Genomic DNA, 22,122 nt, shown 5'->3' on the forward strand with positions numbered 1-22,122 from the left:
CTACTCTATCAGAGGTCTGTATCTTCAACTCCTGGTCAGTTTAAATTCTTCAAGAGCAGAAGAGTATGTCCATTACACATGCTTCCTTGCTGAGTGGCCCTGAGGTGATGCCTAAATACTTGTCACTGACCTCACCGGTCAGTGTTACGTACTGAATGCTGTGTCCCCACCAAAACCTTACGCTGAAGCCCTAACCCCCAAAGTGATGGTATTTGGAGGCAGGACCTTTAAGAATTAGGTTAAGATGAGGTCGTGAGGATGGGGCCCCAAGGCAGGATTAGTGCCTTTATGAGAAAAGGAAGAGCAACCAGAGCTCACGCCCTGCCCCCCACCATGTGAGGCCGTAGCAGGAAGCCATGCATCTTCTTGGACACAGGAGGCTGCCTGGCACTCCCCGGGCTCCATGCTGCTCATCAGCAAATATTTGTTGGCTGCCTGAATGAATACGCACACGGAAACCCTTAGGATCCGATGTTTCAATGTGTCCCCCAATGAAAATCGAGTCCCTGAAAAGTCAAGGCCTCCAAGTAAAACATGAACTGTTTGGATGGAGGACAGACGATGACAGTGGGCGTGATCCCACGAGTATCTTTCCAGTGTTAAAAAGCACTGGTCAGCAGGAGCACAGCGAACACGTCTCCCAGCTCGGCCCCGTACTGTACCTTCGTCTTCCCCAGCTGCCACTCGCTGCGGGAGGCGTCGTACAGCTGCAGCAGGGCCGAGCACTTCCCCTTGAGGTCCTCCGGCAGGGCCACGTTTCTCATCAGCACGTTATACCTGCAACAGAATGGCGCCCGCGTCACCTTCTGCGCTAACTCCCTTTCCCAATCCCTTTGCACTGAAAGAAGATGGGTTCCCTTCTGTCTTGCCTTTTGTAAAAGTCCTGAAAGGGCCTTCGGACGGCATAGCCAGCTTTGCGGATCCGCACCGTCTCCAGCATTCCCGAGTAGCGCAGCTGGTTCAGCACCACCGCCTGGTCAAAGTGGTCTGGCATCTGCAAGGCGCCGGAAGGAGAGACGTTAACACGGCCACCCCACCACCGTTCTGCAAACACGCAGGCGTGCATGCACTGAACCTACACACAAAAAACCTACACAATAAAAAAATGAGCCCACCCCATGTACCCACCACCTGGCTTCAACAACCGTCACCCTGTCAACCATGCCCATCTATAAGCCTACTTCCCTACCCTCGGAGTTTTGGGAAACAAGCCCCAGATATCACACCACCTTATTTGTAAATTATATCAGTATCACTTTAAAAAACATAACCGCAACACCGTTATCTTATTGCAAAAGATACCAATAATGCTTTGATATTAATATTCATGGTCAAATTTTTTATTGTTTTACAAATCCCATAAATGTACCATCAAAGAATCTAAAACATCACAAAAATATCACTTTCTTTTTAACCTTCAATTCCAAGGCAAGTAAAGACAGTTTTTGGCTAAAGAATACAGTGACCCAGGGAGAGCCGGGGGAGGGGATTGGAAGGGTGGAGAGAGAGCTCGCAAGTGGAGGAAAAGAGACAAAAAGAAGAATTTTCCTTTTCTCCATTTCTAGTCAAATACCCCATTTATGGAGTGCTCCAAACCATGATCACTAAATAAATTAATCCCAGCACATGCAAATTAAGGACCAAGGAATTCAAACCAAGACTTAACATTCTGAAATGTATTATCCACTCAGTTGCCAAACAAACTGCCATTGCTGACAGGACAGTAAGTCTTTCAGAGCAGAGCCCAAAAGTAGGCCATTTCCACTCACGGCTCTTTGGGCAGTGATTTGGTTTTTAATTCAATACCCACTCCTTTGTATTTATTTTTATTTTGTTATCCTACACAACTGTGTATAAAGTGGCTGAAAAAATAGTGCCATAGGATACATATAAGTACATCGTTAAAAAGTACCAAAAATGGAGAGTAGCTTCAATTTGCAAGCCATAAAAATGCAACTGGTCACTAACACAAAATTAGGCTGAAATCCATGGTATTCTGCACGCTTTCCAAACTAGCAAAAAGTAAATTTAAGGAATGCTCTGCATATCTCCCTTACAGCTTTCAATGCACTGGTTGCCATCATCTTCAGGAAGCTGACTTACATATAATTTCTTCTACAAACACTGGTTAAATTGTCCTTACTCAGCAGTATTCTACCTGAGTATAGCCAATAAATTAGGGCAAATATTCCAAGAGTTGTGGCTCCCAGGTTTTCAGTCTTGATTATTTTATATATCCTTAGAAAAGTAGGGAGAACGTAAAAGTATAAAAACAAAATTACCCTTGGTTACTCTGCTACCTTAATATTTGGAGTAACACATGGACAGTAGCAACTGTTCTTAAGGTAGTTGGTTAAAATGCTTCTGTTATATGTATCTGGGAATATAATCTGACCAGCAGCAATCTACAAAGACTAATACAGAGCTAACATAAAACAAATACCAAATAACCAACGCATCAGACTTAGTCAACTATGTTAAACTCATCATCATAGAAACCCACTAATTTAATATGTAATCATTTGATGCTGTAAACTTTTTAAATTAAAAAAACTCTCTAAATCTCTCGCAAACTTTCACCATTCCTGACCCATCCTGTTTTTCCTTGCTACTTGACTGCCAATCTCTACTTAGCAAAGTCCATACAATTCCATAGTTTGGCCCTAGTTATTACAACATTCTAAAAAATATTACTAAAGGGGCGCCCCTCCCCAAAAGTTCAGCCACACTTACCATCTTCCAGTCTCTCCGAGGAACATTCCACCTTCAGTTTGGCTCTAGGGCCAAAATTCATATGGAAAACAACTGCCACACTGACCTTTTCGCCACAGCTAAAGACACTGAACAATAATGAACACCATTCCTGTGCTTTAAAAAGTGCTCGGTCGCCATGGCAACCCCTTCCATTCTCGGGCTAATTAGTGTGGTGTGGTTGTAGGATTTCATACAGCCCAGGGAGGGGACAACGGAGGGGAGGGAGAGCCACCAGGAGTGGCCACTCTTTCCAGGCGCCCACTGCGATTGTGTTTCTGCCCCTTCACAGAAATTTAACCAGGAGAAGGGGGGATCTATAGGCAGATTGTCGCCAGGGGCAACCCACGTTGCAATCCTGCCGGGGGAAACCTGTATTTCCACTGGTGGTTGTCTCTGGAGTTTCCACTTCCTTTTCTGGGGAACTTAATGTTCAAAGATGACACAGCTGGAGGCTGGACAAGTCACAAACTTAAAGGCACGCTGCCCTTAAAACTTGGCTAACGCACTCCAGGTTTCACCAATAACTCGTTTTCCAGAACAGGAGTTCACTCCCACAAAAGACTGCCTGCCGTGTACTAACAGGGAAGTTTTGATCGCAACAATAGGGTAAATTTTGGGAGTAACAGCCATAAACCCGGGCAATTATAGTCACAGGAGTCGGGTCGTAATCCATTTTCTGAGTATTAAATTAATCAACACCCCAATGTACAAGGTTCTGTGGGAGGATTAAAAAAAAGGTGTGGGCTCGATTTATTTTTTTCCAACACTCCCCACCAGAGTGGTACAAAAGTCCGTAGTTTACATTAGGGTTCACTCTTGGACATTCTGGGTTTTGACGAAGGTAAAATGATGTGGATCCACCATTACGGTGTTACACAGAGTAGTTTCACTGCCCTAAAAACCCTCTGTGCTCTGCCTATTCATTTCTCCCTCCCTCCCACCAGTAATCTCTTTGTTGTTGCCATAGTTTATTTTTTTAAGATAATTTTTTTTCCATAGCCGTCTTAGGTTCAGAGCAAAATTGACAGGATGGTACAGAGAGTTCACATAAGCCCCCATCCACTGCATAGCCTCAGAGGGGCTAGATGTTGCTTCAAAGGACCCTGAAATTTAGAGTGACAGGCGTGCCATACGTCACTACTTATATAGTAGAAAACCTAATCCAAAACCATATTAAGGATTAAAATTAATTTCCTTGGGAACACAGGAGAGAGACAAGCACTGAGGAGGGTATGGGCGGCTCATGAATTTGAACCCAGGCCTGACCTAGAGTTTGGGCTCTTACAAGCCCTACTGAATGCTGGAGTGATGGGCCATTCCACACAGAGAACACAGCATGAACACCTAAGAGGCTGAAAGAACCTGACATGTTCTGCAGTTAGTCTGAGGCAGAAGAGAGGGAGGAGGGAGCGGCCTAGCCGGCCGGTGGACAGAGCTCTTCCTTGATGGCCACTGTTTCCAAGATAAGAGCTCGGGGTGGGAGATAAGCTGAGCGTGGTGAGGCCTGTGCCACAGAAGAATCCCCTTGTTGGCAACGGCAAAACTGGAAACTGGGTGTATTTTGATACCGTGCACATCACGAAATGTTACACAGCCACTACAAAATAAGACCAAATTAAAGCTGCACCAGTTGACTCTCACTCAGGCTTTCCGCAAGCTGAAAAAGCAAGATATAGAAAAGTATGCGTAATAACCTCATGTTTGTACAGTGACCCCCACCAAGAAACAAAACTCTCCTCTATTTATGTATATGTGAGTGATTATGTATGCCGAAGTATGCAGGTGCAGGAAAGCACAGAAAGGTGTTACTGTGTGTGGGGAAGGAGAGACAGCTAAGAAACAAGGTAAAGAAAAAAATTAGGCTGCATTAGAAGAAGGAAATAATCCCACATATATAATATGGACCATTTCTATATGGCTATATACCTTTGAAGACGTACAAAAAATATTACTTTTTTACAAGGTAAAAATCAGATACAGGACGGATTCCAGAGGTCCTGCATGGAATGAGGTGAAAGGCTAAGAGAACAGGGAGACCAGGCAAGAAGCTGCTGTAAGGGTACTTTCAGGAAACCACCCAAACGCCCATAATAAACGGATAAACACACTTTGGGAGCGCCATACAATACAATAGCATTTGGCCATAAAAACGAACAAAGCACTGGTACACACGACAACGGGGACACACATTATACTTCGTGAAAGCAGCCAATCTCCGAAGACCACATATGATCCGATTCAACTCACAGGGAACCTCCAGAATAGGGAAACCTATAGACACAAAGTACAGCGGTGGTTGTTAGAGCTGGTGGGAGGGACGGGGGATAGAGAGGAGTGGAGAGCAAAAATGGACTGGGGTTTCTTTTTGAGGTGATGATAATGTTCTAAAAATGACTGGTGATGACTGTACATATCTGTGAATATACACACAAAACCCACTGAATTGTACACTCTAAAGGAGTCAGTTGGACGGCAGGGGAATTATATCTCAATACAGCTACTTTTTTGTGATTTTCTTTTCTTTCTTCTTCTTTTTTTTTTTTTTTTTAACAACGAAGTATTTTAAAAGCCAGACATGGAGGCATTTAAAATGGAAAAGAAGGGATGGATAAGAGAGAAAGTTTGCATCCTGGAGACAGGATTAAATATATTTAGTTTCAGGTAATTTAATTCTACAAAAAAAAAAAAGAAAAGCAAAGAAACCTTTTCCCCCCTACAACCTGAAAAAATAAGATTTCAGAATGCCTAGACAAAACAAATGCCTGACGGAGCATGCTAAGCCCTCCACAAAACTCAATTAGGGGCAAGCCCTACCTTCTGCAGCTTAAAATCTAAAGAAAGGGCAACAGGGCAGGGGAGGTGATTTGCAACAAAAAGGCAAAAAGAAATTCATTTCTGCCTTAACGAATGTGATTACCCAGAACATTACCTCACCTTCCATAAGTTGATAAATAAATAAGAGGTGTGACAGCAGACTTAGACACTGTCACCTGTCTACAGCAAGGGGTCATTCAAGCTGTGCTTATTTAAAGAAAATAGAGTGCGTTTATTATCTATGGACCCTTGAAGTTCTAATGCTCTTTCCTAGTTGAGAGATCACACAGACACCAAGTGAGGACCCAGGAAGAGGGCTGGGGGGGGGGGTGCGCTGTGACACAAGGCCCCATGGGGTTCGGTGGGGGTCGGCTTTTAGGGAGAAGGTACTTCTCTCTACTCTGACAGCAAGACACACATATTAAAGAAGCTCCGCCACATCTGCAAGACATCCAATTGGGTGTAGGTGGGAAAATCAGCACCAGGGCAAGGGGGAAACCCTCTGTGTCCTGCAGAGAATCCACACTACGTGTCACTCCACTGAGAGGGAAGGACAAGCTAAAGCAAGGAGGTGGGGTGGGCACAGGCTGGTTCTTTTTCTCACTCTGCCATCATCCACTGCTATGCAGTATCACTTAACCTGGATCAATGAGGTCGATTTTTTAAGAAAAACTTGGTTTGAGGGGGAAAAATGAATCTCTCTAGAAGAAACGGCATGCTTTATCTGACTATAAATTTATAAACTGACAATGATGTAACTCCCTGTAATTCACTTATGCCCTATCTTGTGCCAAAGATAAAATTAACGGAAAAGGCAGTGATTAAAAGAGAAAACAGCGTAGCAAATTCATTGTATTCCCCCTTTTATCTTGGCTGTCAGGAACCCCAAAGTTCAATTTCATTCTCAATGGTAACTGTCACTAACCAGGTGTTTTATTTTACAGTGCCTTAATTTTTGAATGACTCTTCATTGGTATTAATCAACAGATGTCAATTCCTTTTAGAAACATGAATTGTTTTTAAAGTCCACAATTACCATAAAACTGTTAAAACATTAGTAATTTTTTAAAAAGAATAATTCTATTATTCAGCCTTCCACGATCTGCTGTTGATTATACACAAAATTGCAAATTCATGGTTAGCAGCCTTGCATGAACCACACACTCTTGTTTCTGTGTGTGAGGTACAAATAGCGATCCTTCAGTTCATATAGCATCTGACCACAGAAACCCCAATGGGGTGGGTTAGATGTGTAATGTGATTCCATTTTGTAGATGAGGAAACTGGACGTGAGCAAGGCTCAATGACCTGTTCAAACCAGGTTTAATATTTGCTTAAATCAAACAATTAGGAAATTTAAGTCTCCAAGAGCTTTACATTCCTGTAAAGTAGATGTGAATCCAACTTGTACACTTCAAACCTTATTTTCCTACTGATGTTATACAACGGGGATATAACATCATATTTCCTTAGGATATAATTCTCAAAGGAATGAGTTGGAAACTTCCTTGGGGAAAAGATTTGCTGGAATCCAGGCAGAAAACGTGCTTATACTGTGGCATTCCCAGTAGCCCTCGGTCTTCTGGGAACCCAGGGACACCTCTGATTTCAGCATGAGGAGGGGCCTTGGTCAAAATACGAGGGATATAAAAGTCACAATTTTAAGGGCCATGGCAGTGGGGGTGCGAAACTGATTCGCTACACTGAGTTCGGCTAAATATCTGTATATGGAAATAACTAGTGAACAGAGAGCAATACTTTTGGAAAGTCAGATTGTAAATTCAGCAAGCCCATCTCTGGGAGCTGTGGTCCCATTAATGCAACGAAAGGCCGATGACAGACACCCTCCCTTTCCGTCCGTCCCAGCCTCAGATAACTGACAGAGAATTCAAAATGTTCATTGACCCATCTGTGGCTGCAAGCCCACTTGCCTCTCTTCCCTCGTCCCTGGGTACCTGCCAAGGGCGGGTGTTCAAGAAAATGTGATACACACCAATGTACACAGGGACACACGTATGCTGTGGAACCAGCCCACATATGACAACACATTTAATAGTGACAGGTGACAATTTATTTCTGGAATGGGTCCTTCCCTCCCTTTTTCGGAGACAGTTTATTCAAAATCTAAAAAGCAACCCCCTCATATGATCACAATGTCTTGGAGATCAGGTAAAAGTACACAGTACTTATTGTAATCCGAAGTATTTATGAAGAACCACCCAATCATACAGGTAACTGCACAGGACACACCCGAACAAACCTAGTGCCCGCTTGGACACGACAAGTGCAGCCTTTGCTGGGGCTCCAATCTGCTGAGAAACATGGCAGCGAGCCCGGGACTGGCAACACGGGAGCGCAAAGCAGAGAAACCGAACGTGGGATCTGAGGATTACACCACACTTGTCTTAGTGCCCTAACTTAGTAGCTTAATAAACACATTTTTTAAACTTTGTATCTTTATAAGACTTAAAACCCACCACCTTGATCTCGAAGTGAGTAGTATAACATTCTAAAATTAATTAGTTTTCTCGAGTTTTTAAATGGATCCTGTCCTACTTTCTCCATGTGAAATATTGTGAACTTTATTTAGATACATATTAGACCTGCGACTGAGGGACTTATGACACAGTGCATATTATGGAAGCTCAGTCCACCTCACCCTAAGAAATAGAAAACACGTTGATTATTTAGTAAAAAGAACCATTACATGATTGTTTAGAGAAGGCTGAAATCATTAGGTCTATTGTATTGGCATTACCATTATGTGATATATCTCTACCCTAATTCAAATTTAGACACAAACCAACCAACCAATCCTACCTTTGATAACCCTTCTTCAACTTTAAGAAGTCAAAGATTCCAGAAGAGTTACCAGAAGTCGCTTATGTTCCACTAATAAAATATCATTCCCAGACCTAACCTGACTGAGAAAGTCGTGAGAGAATTCCTGTCTTCACCTCTTACTAATTAACAAAAAAATTAATCAAAGAAAATGCAAGGCCTTTCATTCTTAATTTGCTTTCTCTGCTACATCACACTCCCAAAAGCAGTGAGTAAATAATGGCTAAGAAATTTATCAGGCTTTGAACAGTTTTCAAAAGCACAGCTACTAACGCAGCAATAATTTTCCTGACCTTGAACAGACAGCAAACAACAGACAACGAAACTAGTGACAGAGCTTCCTTGTACTTACGTCAGTCATTTCTCTCTTGGACTGGGCAACATTTTACACAGTTGTTGCCACTTGCTGTAACTTTCGCATTTGGAGAAAAGAGGCAGACACGAATTTTCTCTAGAGAAGAAGCCATCCCCTCCCAGGTGAGGACCAGGAAGCAACAGGGTTACATGCCTGGCAAATGCTGTGAGTCAGTCCTAGAGGTCAGAGTATGGAAATTTCTCCCTCACCAAGAACAGCCGTCTCACCCCACCCCGCCTGGCCCAGTACAGTTATCACCCCGAGCAAGGAAAACCCCAGCTCTGTTGCAGCTGGAAGCTGCTGTGCTCACCTCAGACCCACGTGAACCCCAACTACTTAACAGGAAAGGAAAAATTTGAACATAAATAACACACACCCCAAATCTTTCTAAGGCCTAATTTTAGCCGTGTCATACCCGTTCACAAATTTCCAGCCCACGCCAAATTAAGATAAAGGCTTCAATTGCACAACACAGGTCCCCACAAGACGGCCCCCATAGACCTTCGCACCAATACACCCCTACACTTAAACCAAACTATAGATGACTCGCTGTTTCTTGACTAAAACCTTTGCTTCCTGTCTTACCTCAGCTGAACTAGCCTCTCCACCTGAAATGTTCTCTCTTGTCTTTAACTGTTGCATTTCATGAATCTCTCCTATGTTCCCTTTCCAATAAACTGTCCACAATGCATCCACCTGGTGCCATCTGCGACCTCCTCCTTCCCTGGGTTCCTATTAGCACACGTTGTACTAGTAGATGTGACCTTGACCATGTTCTTTCTCATGTCACATGTGTTTGTATATCCATTAGACATATGCCCGTGAGCTCCCCCTTAGATCACAAATCCTTTCAGGGGAGGAGCTGAACTTTATGAATTTCTCATTCGATTGCCTAGCCCTGGACCTAACATATTATTATAGATACACACAGACTTATACTACTGTATTGCAGAAATAGAACTGTGATGGCTTAAAGCTGTTCTAACGTACTCGTATGGGGATGACTTAGAAACAATATCAAAAGCACAGTACATGCAAGGAAAAAAATCATAAGTTGGATTTCATTAAAAGGAACAATTTCTCCTCTTGGAAAGACACTATTAACACAATGAAAAGACAAGCAACACACTGGAAAAATATTTGAAAAATACGTATCTGAAAGACTGTATTCAAAATACCAAAAAACAAACAAAAAAACCCCACAAAACACCAAAACACTTAAAACTCAACAATATGAAAACAACAACCGAATTTTTAAAAATAGGCAAAAGATCTGAGCCGCTAAATCTCCAAAGAATGTATAGGGGTGGCCAAGAAGCATGGAAAGAGGCTCAATATTAGTTGCCCTAGAAAACTGCAACTTAAAACAGCAGTGACATGCCACTACACACCTATTAAAAATGCGTAAAACCTGAAAACTGAAAATACTAAATGCTGACAAGGATGGGGAGAGACAGGAACTTTCATTTATAGCTAGCTGAGTGCAAAACAATACAGCCAATTTGGGAGACAGTTTCATACAAAGCCACAGAGTCTTAACGTGTGACCCAGCAATCACACTCTTAGGTATTTCCCCAACTGAGCTGAACACTTACATCCACGCAAAAACATGCACATGAGTGCTTATAAAAGCCTTATTCATAACCGTCACAGTGGAAGCAACCAAGATGGCGAATGGACAAAGAAACTGTGCTCCATCCTTACGAAGAAATATTATCCAGATTTTTTCTTTTTTAAAGAAAGAGCTCTCAAGTCTCCCAAAGATGTAGAAGAACCTTAGATACACAGTGCTAGGTGTAAGAAGTGGGCATATACTATTTGATTCCAATCACATGACATTCTGAAAAAGGCAAAGCTAAAAAGACAATAGAAAGATGAGTGGTAGCCAAGGGCTCGCGGGGAGGGATGAAGAAGAGGCAGAGTGCAGGGAAATTTTAGGTGGCTGAAATTATTCCGTACGCTACTGTAATGACAGGACGCATTTCGAACTTCAGAGCACAAGAGTGAACCCTAGAGGATCATCCCAGAAAACAACGCAGGTTGTCAAAAAGAATCTAAATGCATTACAAATAGATGAAACAACCTCACTGAAGGACTGGCGGGTTGGGAGGAGGGGAGAAGGGGCTGACTTAATAATTTTGGAAACGGAGTCTATATGACTTAAGATAAAAGCAGCTGCATATAAGCCCTGTACTGTAGCTGACAGCTGTTTCCCCTGGGGGCCAGGGGTAAGCATTCTGACACTACCGCACAACTAACTAAATGGAGGGCGGATGGTGGGAGCCAGGTTTCTCACTGTTGGAGTGAGAATTTTGCAAGGAAACCTTAATGAAACGAATTCGATGCAACGATTTTGATTTATAATACTTTCATGCAGGCAGCAGCAGAAAAACTCAGTTCTGATGCTGGCTTAACTGTCATTCAAAAGGATGCCAGAGGCAAGGTCCAAGCAGTCCTTAAAAAGGTGTTTCTAGAGAACACGCCCCAAACACAGCGCAATACCCAGTTATTTTCCCCACTACTTATACGCCATAATTGGAATGTGTTTCTATGGGAAACACTTCACTTGCGAGATGTAACTTTTCAATATAGAGTTTAATGAGGATGGATGAAAAAGAATTGGGAGATAAAAGTAAAGCCTCATTGTAGCCACTGAGTTGTCATTAAATGGAAGAATAACGCCTCCAAAGGTTTTTTATTTTAACCAGAAATACAGAGAATACATACAATGAAAATCCCACAGCTCTCCTGGAGAAAACCACTTTTGCTAGCTAGTCTCCTTTGTTTCCTTCCAGACGTATTCTAATCATGTATGAACACTGTGTATGTGTGTGTGCATGTATGTGCACGTTTACCTGTACACACACACGCACACACACACACACAGTTTTTAGAAATGCAGATAAAAATATGTACCCCATTTTGCTCTTTTCACCAATGGGATCTCAGAGTGTTCCCCGTTCGGACACAAAGGTCTCCCACATTCTTTTCACAGCTGCACGGTACATCATCATGAGAAAGTATTTAGCCAGATATTCCCTATTGATGAACATTTAGGGTTGTTTTACTCTTTGTTTTCTATTCAACTTTTACTGAATGAAAGGAAATAAAATGTGGAATGGCAGAGTCCCCCAGCAGAGTTTCCTGCCAACACCTCCACCCCTGGTCCCTCAAGAATCCTCTTTGTTTTGCAGTAAACACAGTCCTACACTTCTGGGGGCCAACAGTCAGGAGTACGGCCAACGGGAAGGTCATCACTCCAGTGAGAAGCTACACCAGTAACATCTTCCGTCTCCATCCAACCTCTGCCTCTAAGGACATGTGATGACCAAGCAGCTGCCTTATGTGCGGACAGGCTTTGTTCCACAGAAAAGATGACACTGGGGGACTCCCTCAGCCCCCCGTTTACATACGTATGTGCCAATTTTACTTTGACATTTTAATCCACCAGTTAGAAAGGAATTATTGACAACGAGAAGACTTTAGTGATTCAATTCTGCCGATTTTCTATTATGTTCCAGTGTGCCAGACCATGGAAATTTGGGAGCTTACCCGTCACTTTATATAACACGGTCACTTAATAATATTTCTAGTCCAAATGATAGAAATCTAAAGGGATAGGTTACGATACAAGGGTGTGTCTTAAACCGACAGTTTAAATACAAATGGCTCTCTCTCCCTGCTGAACAGGGACTAGTGCCATTCGTGCGGAACGAAGCACTCCGTGTGCTCTCACTTAATCCTTACCTCCACCACCCTATCAATAAAACCAGCCCACGATGATAAATTAAACATGTGCGAGAAGGCCAAGAGAGCAACCATTCAGGAAATGCCATTAGCTAACGTCGGCTCAGCGCTTCACACCTTCCAAAGTGCTTCACATACAGGGTATCATGTGCTCGTCTCTACCAGCCTGTGCCGGAGGAAGGGCAGCTACTAGTCTTTTCATGAAACAGGTCCAAAGAATGGGAGTGACCTGAGCCACATCACACAGCAGAGAGCACAGAGGAGCAACCAGCACCCACTTCCGACATCAGAATCCCTACAGATGCGGCCAAAGCTTCCCCACAGTGCAGTAGCTCAGCTCCTCTAAATATTAACAAGTTCAAGTCCAAAATTGCACCACGGGAGCCACTGCGACGATCAGTCATCTGTGGGTGGTTATCAAGTCTGAGTGTTTCTGTTCTGGGGCATGGATTGGCTTGTATTTATCAACCTCAATGGAGGCGGTACAGTAGTTAAGTAGTAGCAGTACTATTACTACCAGGAGTAACAATACTAGTAATAGCAGCTGCAGCAGCTGTGGCAGCAGCCACCATGGAGGTAACATGTACTTCGGTACTGATTATGTGCCAGGCAGTATGCTAGCTTTACAATGCTGGCTTTGATTTCATTTCAGCAAGTCTATCATCAACCTCATTTCACAGATGTATATAACCTGAAGCACAGAGAGGTTAATTAACTTGCTGAGGGTCACAAAGCTTATGCCTGACAGAGCCAACATTCAAATTCAGGCAGAATGAGGGAGGAACCACTAGCTACACTGGCTGTCCTGCAAGGTGCCATTCAGGAAGAGGGGGTGGGAGAGTTCCCGCAGTTCCAAAGTATTCATTATTTAACAATGGAGGTTGTTTCCTAGTATATTTTTCCTGAATATTCTTGAATGAAATTCATCACAATAGCTATCTCGGTAGCGGGACTTGAAGTCAAAACAGAAATTAACTTCTGAGAATTAAAACACAAATAAGACAATACATTTAATTAATTTACTTAGAGCCAGATTTGGAAACTACAACTGTGAGCCACGTCAGTCTGCCACCTGTTTTTGTCAAGTTTTCTTGGAACACAGCCACGCATTGTCTGTGTTTGCTTTTACACAACAATGGCAAAGCTTAAAATACTATTTTGCCAGTTACTGAAAAAATTTACTGACCCAAATTAAAGAATGAAACGCAGACAAACAGGGAATTCACTAGTGCAAACTGAATTGTGTGCTAAAGGTAACTTACACACCAGATTTCAAAAAAATCAGTATGAAAAAAATAATGTAAAATATATGATTAACAAGTTTGAAATTTACTATGTTGAAATGACACCATTTTGGCTATGTAGGGCTAACATATATTACTAAAAATAATTTCACAAAACGAATTCCTTTTTACATTTTTAAATATGGCTATTGAAAAATTGAAGTCCCATATACCTGACTCACATAATATTTCCACTAGACAGTTTTGCCATAAATAAATTAGGCTGAGCATGTGGTCTACTTAGAAAGCAAAAAAACAGCAAGGCTTAACATTCTAATTTTATTGGCATGTTTGATACTTGGAGCATGTTTTATGTAAATGAACTGTCAGACTTTTCATACAAAGCTTATAGAGAGACTAAAATAAAATGTATTGCTTACTAAAAACAGTATCATTCAAGGATGAAAAACATGCAAATAATGTGGAACAGAAGAGATCTCATGAATAGTTTTCATGAGGCTGACTCTAAACAGGCAGGAATTTCCATTAATGTCCCATCAAGACATGATTCTCAAATAAAATATATATATTTTATTTTTCCTAATAAACTTATATTTTCAAAGGCACCCCAAAAGATATATATATATATATATATATATATATATATATATATATATACACACACACACACATATATATATATTTTTCTTTTTAACAAACCACTGAACCCAGCTTCTTTAGCACCTATGGTAAGGATTTAAAAAAGCATTACTGGAGGAATCTGTAAGAAAGCGAGACTGAACAGGCCAAAATAGGGGCACATACTCTCTGATCCTTTCCCCCCCCAAAACTGGCGAGTAAGTTCTTGGAAAGGCTTTGCCGAACAGCTCCCCAGTGTTCTGTTCAAGCACTTTCTCTTTAACTGTGTCCGTGGGCCATGTAGTCATTTGAATCATTGTGCCCACGTCACACACTGGTTTCCAAAACCCACAATGTCCTGAGAAACCACAGTATTGAACATTTGGTCGAATGCTTCCTTGAGTTAGAAGAATGGAAGCCCACCCTCTTCCATAGCTTCTTTCTTCCATTCTTATTCCTTTCCGGCTTCCTGCTTTTAAGGACCACCCTTGCACCTGCAGCTGACTTCTCTTCCTTGGGATGGCCCCGTGTGCAGAATACTGCAACACAGCGGGGTTTCCTTCCCTTCCCTCATCTCCTGCACACACCGGATGCAGATGCCCCCAGTCTGCCTCCCTCCCACCTGTGAATGGCCAGGAAACTCTGCAGGAAGTTCCCAGTCTGCACGCCTGCACGTCCCCTCTGGAGGATGAGGCATAGCGGGGGCTTTCCTGTGGACACCCTCTGCCACAATGTGACCCTACAAAAAGGAGACCCCTGGATTGCTCACACGGAGCTGGCATGTAATTCTCAATACTGAATTAAAAGGGAAACAGTAAATAAATGGTACCAAATTTTTAAATATGGGTTATTCCATACCAAGGACTCTCATTATCTTAATTAAATCTCAAAGAACCCTATCAAGGCAAGTGGGCAAGCCATGAATATCATTCCATTGTATACATGGAGGAAGTGAAGCGGATACAACCTGAGTGACTTGCCCAGGGTCACGTGACTAGTAAGCACCAGGCCCTGTATCTAGGGTCTGTGCTCTTCCACCTCATAGGAAAAGCCCAATGGCATGGCTCCAGGTGAGGCCTGTGACAGGGGCTGGACCTGGATGAGACGGATACCAACAGTGGGAGAAAGCGCTAAGGAACTTGGCAACAATTATGTTTGCATCATTTTTATGCATTGTTTTCAAAAGCGCCACTCCCCAACAAACTGGAAATAATAAAAAAGAACAGCTCTTTCATCACAGATAATTTCGAGAAGCACTGTTACAGGAGGTACCAATGTCAATTGTGAGGGCTGCTTATAAGAACTTTCTTGATATTTGTGCAGACACAAATCTGTTATCACCACATTATTAATTAACGTTGCATAAAGTACTAGGCTTATTTCCCTTCCTATTGTTACATGTCAAATCAGGCTCAATAGAGAAGAAAAGGGTATTTACCTAACGCCTAACTCAAAACTGGTACAAGCATACAAACGTCGATTCAGAAAATCGGGTATCACATCCGTTACAAGCTCTTCACACCGTACACAAGGTAAAATCCAAACTTTTTTGTATTTCCGTCTTTCCATTTTCAACCCCCCCACTCCTCGTCTAGTTTTATTTGCCAGCGGAGCCTATCAACCCTCACTTGGCAATGGAACCCCCACTGTACTCAGGGCAGATGTCCTGGGAACGAGATCATCCAAGCCAACCCTGCAAACCCCTTCACCTCTGCGATACTCACTCTCCCAGCTTGCGTTGGAGGGAGCCTCGGCCACAGGCCCCCGTCTGGCCCGAGAACCAGGGAAAGGTGAGGCAAACCTCCCGAGGTGCTCCTGGGAAATTTTATTTCCTTTTTAATAAAAGAACAGCCCCTTTGGGCACAGCCCAGATTCCTTTCAGGGGTTAATGTTTACTCTAAGAGGACAAACTCTTTGTTTGCTTTATTCAGAGATGCATCCCAGGGGCACAACAGGAACTCAAAAACTATATGTTAAAAGCATTGCATATTGCTGTTCTGTGAGGATGTGACGGTGGCCATTATGGCAGCCATTTTGCAACCTGGAGGAAGGACCGAGAGAGTCACAGAGGAATGGATGCAAAGCCCCAACACTGCGGAGCCTGTTAAGCAAGTACTTATTATTAAATGTATAAACTTATTATATACTTACGTGCATAAACTGTGTAAGTCACTGATGGCCAAGTTATTCCCTGTCTTGTTGCTGAGGAGTCAGTCTGCCCAGAAGGAGACTGAGGGGGGTACAAGTGTGTGTGGCATACGATGGAAGACACACACCTTGTGGAGGAACGGGAAGGAATGCCCCTGGGAAGGAGGGGTGCCAGTGGGGAATGGGCTTAGACTTCAGAAAGATCAAGATCCACGGTGATAACACAAGGTTGGTGTATAGCTTAAAACTCTATAGTGGTTAATACTATAAGTCTCAAAAATATCCACAAGGCAAATCCACAATGGAGCAGAGGTCAGCAGTAGCAACATGTGCTGACAGATATTATGTCAAAGTCAGATGGACATCACAGCGTGGTCGTCAAGTTCAAATCAAGGTCAGAGAGGTCAGAATCAAAGACAGAATGCTTGGACTCAGGTTCTGTGGCCATGGTGAGATCCATTCGGCTGTGGCCTCACCTGAAACAGCCAAATAGCTAGGTGGCCTCGGATGGGGTAGTTTTAGGAAAACAGCCCTCAAAATATAGTGAGGACCTGACAGAGGAGGCCGAGGAGAAACAGGATGCTGTGGAGGAGGGCAGGTGAATTGGCTAATGACAGATGTTCTCAGTCCTTTGGTGGATTACAAAGTGAGGTCAAGTGCCAGAGTAGGAAGGCTGATGTCAGGTTCAAGAGTGTGGGAAAACATGGGTGGGTGGGGAGGGGAGAGCAGGGAGGTCTCCTCCTCCAAGGCTGGCACAAATGTGCACTAGAACCAATCAAAGCAAATCTCCCGATGACTGTCATAACCCCACGGAATCTGTGCCACACACACAGAGGGAACGTGGGCAGGTGAGGCTGGCTACCTGGAGGGAGGAGAGGTCAGTGAGCCACGGGATCTTACGGAAGCTGCAAGTTCATGACCAAGTGGCTCACTACCTCTTCCCTGACCTAGGATGTTGCTTTATGTCTGGGCTACCTTTGGGTCCATTCGAAGCTGGACACATAAATATTTGAGCATTTTAAAAAATGTGTATGCTATGTTCCAACTGAAAAAAAAAATTTTTTTTAAAAGCCCATCAATGAATCCAACTGAGGCAAAAAAATAATGAAATTCCAAAAAGGGTTCATAGGGAGACCAAGAGAAACTAAGGGACGGAGAGGTCTGTGCGGTGAAAAGGAACAAGTTCGTGCCAACGCCAATGAGGGAGGAAAAACAATGGAAGGATGAGAAGCTGGGTTGGGGAGACAGATTTGCATTTTGAAGAGGTCATGTAAATTTACAATCAGGGTGTAGTTCAAGAGATACTTTTAAAAAAATCAATCCTGAGAGTCAATTAGTATGTGTTGAAAGGTTAAAAAAAAACCAGAGAAACGGGGCAGGGAAAGGGAGGCAGAAAGGGATGGAGGGAGAAAGGAGGAAGGGACTGAAGATTAGTTCCAAATCAAACCAAAAGCCCAGGTAAAGACAAGAGAAGGTCTAACCCTTGGCATAAACCCCATCTGGCAATCCTCACAGAGCTGCCTCCCTCTTGGGGATAAATCTGTTGCCATTTTATCTAATGAACGTAATTAAACCCTGTTTATCTTGCTAAACTAAACCCCATTCTCGCTCTCTTCATCATTGTTATATTTGTGTTTCTCTGTCCCACACACTGAAGAGGTAAGAGTCCCCTTTATTCAGACTCGCTCTGAAAAATCATGCTGAGAAACACAAGTTAGGAGGGCAGCGGTGTCCCTCTGTAGATGTTGGCAAGGAGGCTCACAGCAGTCACTGAAACGCTAGCACAGCTGTGGCACTTGCCGAGTCATTTAGACAATCACCAAGGTATGTCAAGAGATAAGGATGCTGAGGTAGAAAATTGAGCAGGGGGACGAGGAAGAAAATAAGAGAAACGCCTGCCCAAACATTCTTCACTGTCCACAGCCAGGAAACGTTGTCAAACTGAGATCTGGAATTCTCGGCCAGTTATAGTTTTTATTCTACTACTCCAGTAAGTACTAAGACATGGCGCCATGGCAGCATAAATCAGTTCACAGATGCCATCAGGAGAACTCGTGTGGTTTCTTCCTTTAAGGTGTTTGAACCTGGGAGACAAAAATCTTCCCATCCACTGGAAGATGGAGCTCATTTACCACACTTAGTTTAAAAAAAAAAAAATTAAGTTGGAATACAGAGGAAAACAATGGTTCTCACAGACAAATAAGTAAAAGGCCAAAAATTAGGAAAGAGGAGCTTGAACGGATATGAAAAGTGTGGAAATAAAAATAGCAACTCAGATAAATTTGAGCCCAAACCCAGAGATGTCAATTATTAGAAAGAGGAGGAAGGGCGGCCAGAAGGCTCAGTAGGTTAGAACACTAACCCTGAACAACTGGGTTGGCGGTTAGAGTCCCACAGGGGATGGTGGGCTGCGCTCCCTGCAACTAAGGATTGAAAACGGCAACTGGACTTGGAGCTAATGGGCCCTGGACAAACACACTGTTTCCCAATAGTCCCCAATAAAATTAAAAAAAAAAAAAAAAAAAAAAGAAACAAAGGAGTTCACCGGATTCATGTTAGTTGACAGCAGAAGGGACTTGAGAAACGATGCCACCCCGTCACCCCATGTGTACAGGAAGAAACTGAGATGAAGTGACCACCCCCCATTTGCTTACACAAACAAACAAAGCCAAGGAAAGAACTACCTCTTTGATAATAGATGCAGCTGATTTACAAATATTCGTGACCATAAGTTGGGAATATCAGAAAAAAATCAAATGGATAATTTTATTTGAAAACTGTTCCACGAGGCCTGCCCTGAGGTTGGCAAGTCCTTGGTGAACACTACTTTCCAGAAGGAAAACGAAAGCCTGGTGGAAAGCAGGTGTTGGTGAATGCAGCGTCTTGGGACCCCTTCCTCTTGCTTGTCCAGGACGGCGTGTCATACTGGGAAATTAGCCAGCCTGAGACACAGCTAATATCTGTTAAGTATAAATTAGGAACACAACATATTCGCTGAGCCCTTGGGAGTTGCTAGGAAACGGGAGGTCACGCGATGCTCAAAGGCCAGGTTATTCCCATCCCAGAGCCTCAACAGGGCTCGTTCAGGCAGGCGCTCAGCCTCCCAGCAGCCAGACAGCGAGGCCAGGCTTCTGAGCTGCGCGAGCCAAGCTGCTCGAATCCGCCTGTCCGCTTTGCCCCCACCGTGGCGGAAGGTGCCAAAGTGCGACGTGCCCCGCCTGTTCATCTGCAACCTGGCACTTTTCTTTACGACACGGATGCCTGAGAATTAGTATGACAGGACAAGTTTTAAGTTGAAGACTAGTGCAACTGACAAAGCAAATGGTAAAAAAAAAAATAAAAATGATGTATATAGAGAGAGACAACAAACATGCTCGCCTGTCCAAGACACAGGAAAACAGGAAACACACGTATCACACATATATGGTTCTTTCCCCTTAGAATAGCATGTTTCATCCACATCCTTTAGTGACCCAATTGACTTTATCTAACATTTACCACATACCCCGTGTGGGGGCAGAGCCCCAGAAAGTAGTTTCCAGGCTCTCAGCCTCACGTGGACAGGTGCTGGCTCGGGTAGTAAATGGCCAACTGTGATTGCATGGCCATCAGCTGTGGCTAGTTGGCCGTCAGCTGTAACCAGTGAGCCATTGGCCACTAATATAACTGCTGTGGCTACGCTAGCAGAGAGGAAGAGAGAGGAAAAATGGGGGCTAGCAAGAAGATGGTGGCTGGGCTGGCAAGTGTGGATGGCGGTTTGCGGACAGTGTGGATCCAGCCTCCAGTGAGAGTATAGTGCCGCCAGCGAGAATATAGTGGTATGACTCCCCTACCTATGGCTCTGTGGGTGTTCCTTTTTGGCCTCACCATATCCTGCGTTCTTGTGTGGGGAGCGGGAGCAGAGACCCCGCAGGGTCTCCCGCATGACACCCCGTTCTTGGATTGAAGGCATAGTTTCAGGGTTCTGATAATAATTTTCCCATGAACTTGTTTCTCTCTACACGAACCCTAAAATGAACGTTACATCCTTCATAAATTCTATTTGAGGATGTGGTACTGAGTTCAGTCTGCCGTGAGTAAGTGCAAATTACAAACCATAAGAGGAAACAAACTTTGGTGTTTTTTTGGGGGCTGGGACAGCTACACAATTAGCATCACTGGTTTCTACCATGACCCAAACGTTGCCTCTTTCCAAAATGACAAATATGACAATTATTATTTATTAGCCTCCATGACCAACAGTGGCCATTGGGTGCCAGCGTCTGAACTAGGAGCTTCATACATAGTTAATCCTTGTAAACCACCCTAAAGATGGGTGAGTTCTGTCCTCATGCTATGGATGAGAAAACTCAGTACTTAAACGATAGACCAATGATAGACAGACCTGTGCTGGTGAAAGGCGGCGAGGACAGCATTTCCTGTAAAACTTCACCCAGTCAACCATGATACACTGCCTTCCAGTACAGCTGCATCCATCATTTTAACCTAGACCTGTTTTTATCATCCTGTTAACCACATGTTGCCTAAAGCACACATTGGCTTATTCACTAGCAAACAGCCACAGAATCAGCCTGTTCTCTGAGAACTGTGAAAGGCTTAGCTCATTAGCCCCAGACTATGTAGAAAAACAGGTTCAAGTTAAATGACTGCTACAGCATCACTGGGCTGGGCAGGATGAATGTTGAATTAGTTTAAATTCTGTGATTGAGGCAACAAAATCATGGGACCAGGCCACCTGGGATCAGTGTTGTTTAAAACGTTGGTGAACACTCTAAAAAAATCCTTGCCCTGTATCCGCGTGCGCCCCCCCGGCCCCGCCCATCAATGTTCTGGCGGGTCAGCGATGTATGGACAGAAACAGACAGGAGTCTGACACGATCTGGTCATCTCCTCACTCCTTCCTAGATTTTTGCGCCCACCCAATACTGCTAATATTCAGCATACAAGGGTCGATGCGTTCATACCTATACACATCAGTGCCCTCTGAGGCTGCGTCCTTAGCCTTTCACAGTCCCCACAGCACCCAACAGAGTACAATCTGTGTCTCAGGCATGTTTACCAAAACGACCTGAACAAGGAACAAAAAAGCCTATGCACCCAGGCCAGTTGCTAAAGGCCCTTCAAATATTCCCCAACCACCCTCTCAATCATTTAAATACTTTAAATCAACATGTTGTAACAAGGAAAGTGGATGTGCCATGAGCAGGCAAGGTGAGCAATGGAGAACAAGTGGCAATTGTATTGTAGTCCTTTTTTTTCTAACAGAGCTTGAGAAGGGTAAGGCTTTAACTCAGTCGACACTGGCCGAGCCCAAAGTTTGTGTAAACCAGGAAATGCCCGCAGCAGACTCAGGAGCTCCTGAGTAGAAGTGGCTTGTTTGCTGATGTAAGGAGGTTACAAGTAATGGCTGGTCTAGAGATGGTCAGTTACATGGAGTTTTGCAGTTTCTTGAGCCTTCCTGCACCTGATACCGTGTTTCCCCCAAAATGAGACCTAGCCGGACCGTCAGCTCTAATGTACCTTTTGGAGCAAAAATTAATATAAGACCTGGTCTTATTTTACTGTAATATGAGACCCAGTCTTATATTAATTTTTGCTCCA

General features: G+C 43.5%; 1 protein-coding gene across 5 annotated transcripts in view; it reads right to left on the reverse strand.

The window, feature by feature from the left end:
• Positions 1 to 22,122, reverse strand: part of MYO10 (myosin X) — a 202,110-nt gene that overhangs the window by 34,622 nt on the left and 145,366 nt on the right. For 3 of the 5 annotated variants that reach the window (XM_074329057.2, XM_088796447.1, XM_088796446.1), the window contains 2 exons: positions 870 to 994; positions 663 to 777 (listed from right to left, as the gene is read on the reverse strand). In XM_074329057.2, coding sequence (XP_074185158.1) covers positions 663 to 777; positions 870 to 994 — 240 coding nt within the window. Of the gene's footprint in view, positions 1 to 662; positions 778 to 869; positions 995 to 2,733; positions 2,873 to 8,761; positions 8,902 to 22,122 lie in introns of those variants that run through there. The other 2 variants (XM_088796444.1, XM_088796445.1) reach the window with 2 other exon arrangements.

This window comes from Rhinolophus sinicus, chromosome 3 (genome assembly GCF_057876585.1).
Source record: "Rhinolophus sinicus isolate RSI-liver-muscle chromosome 3, RSI-T2T, whole genome shotgun sequence".
Lineage (NCBI taxonomy): Eukaryota > Metazoa > Chordata > Mammalia > Chiroptera > Rhinolophidae > Rhinolophus > Rhinolophus sinicus.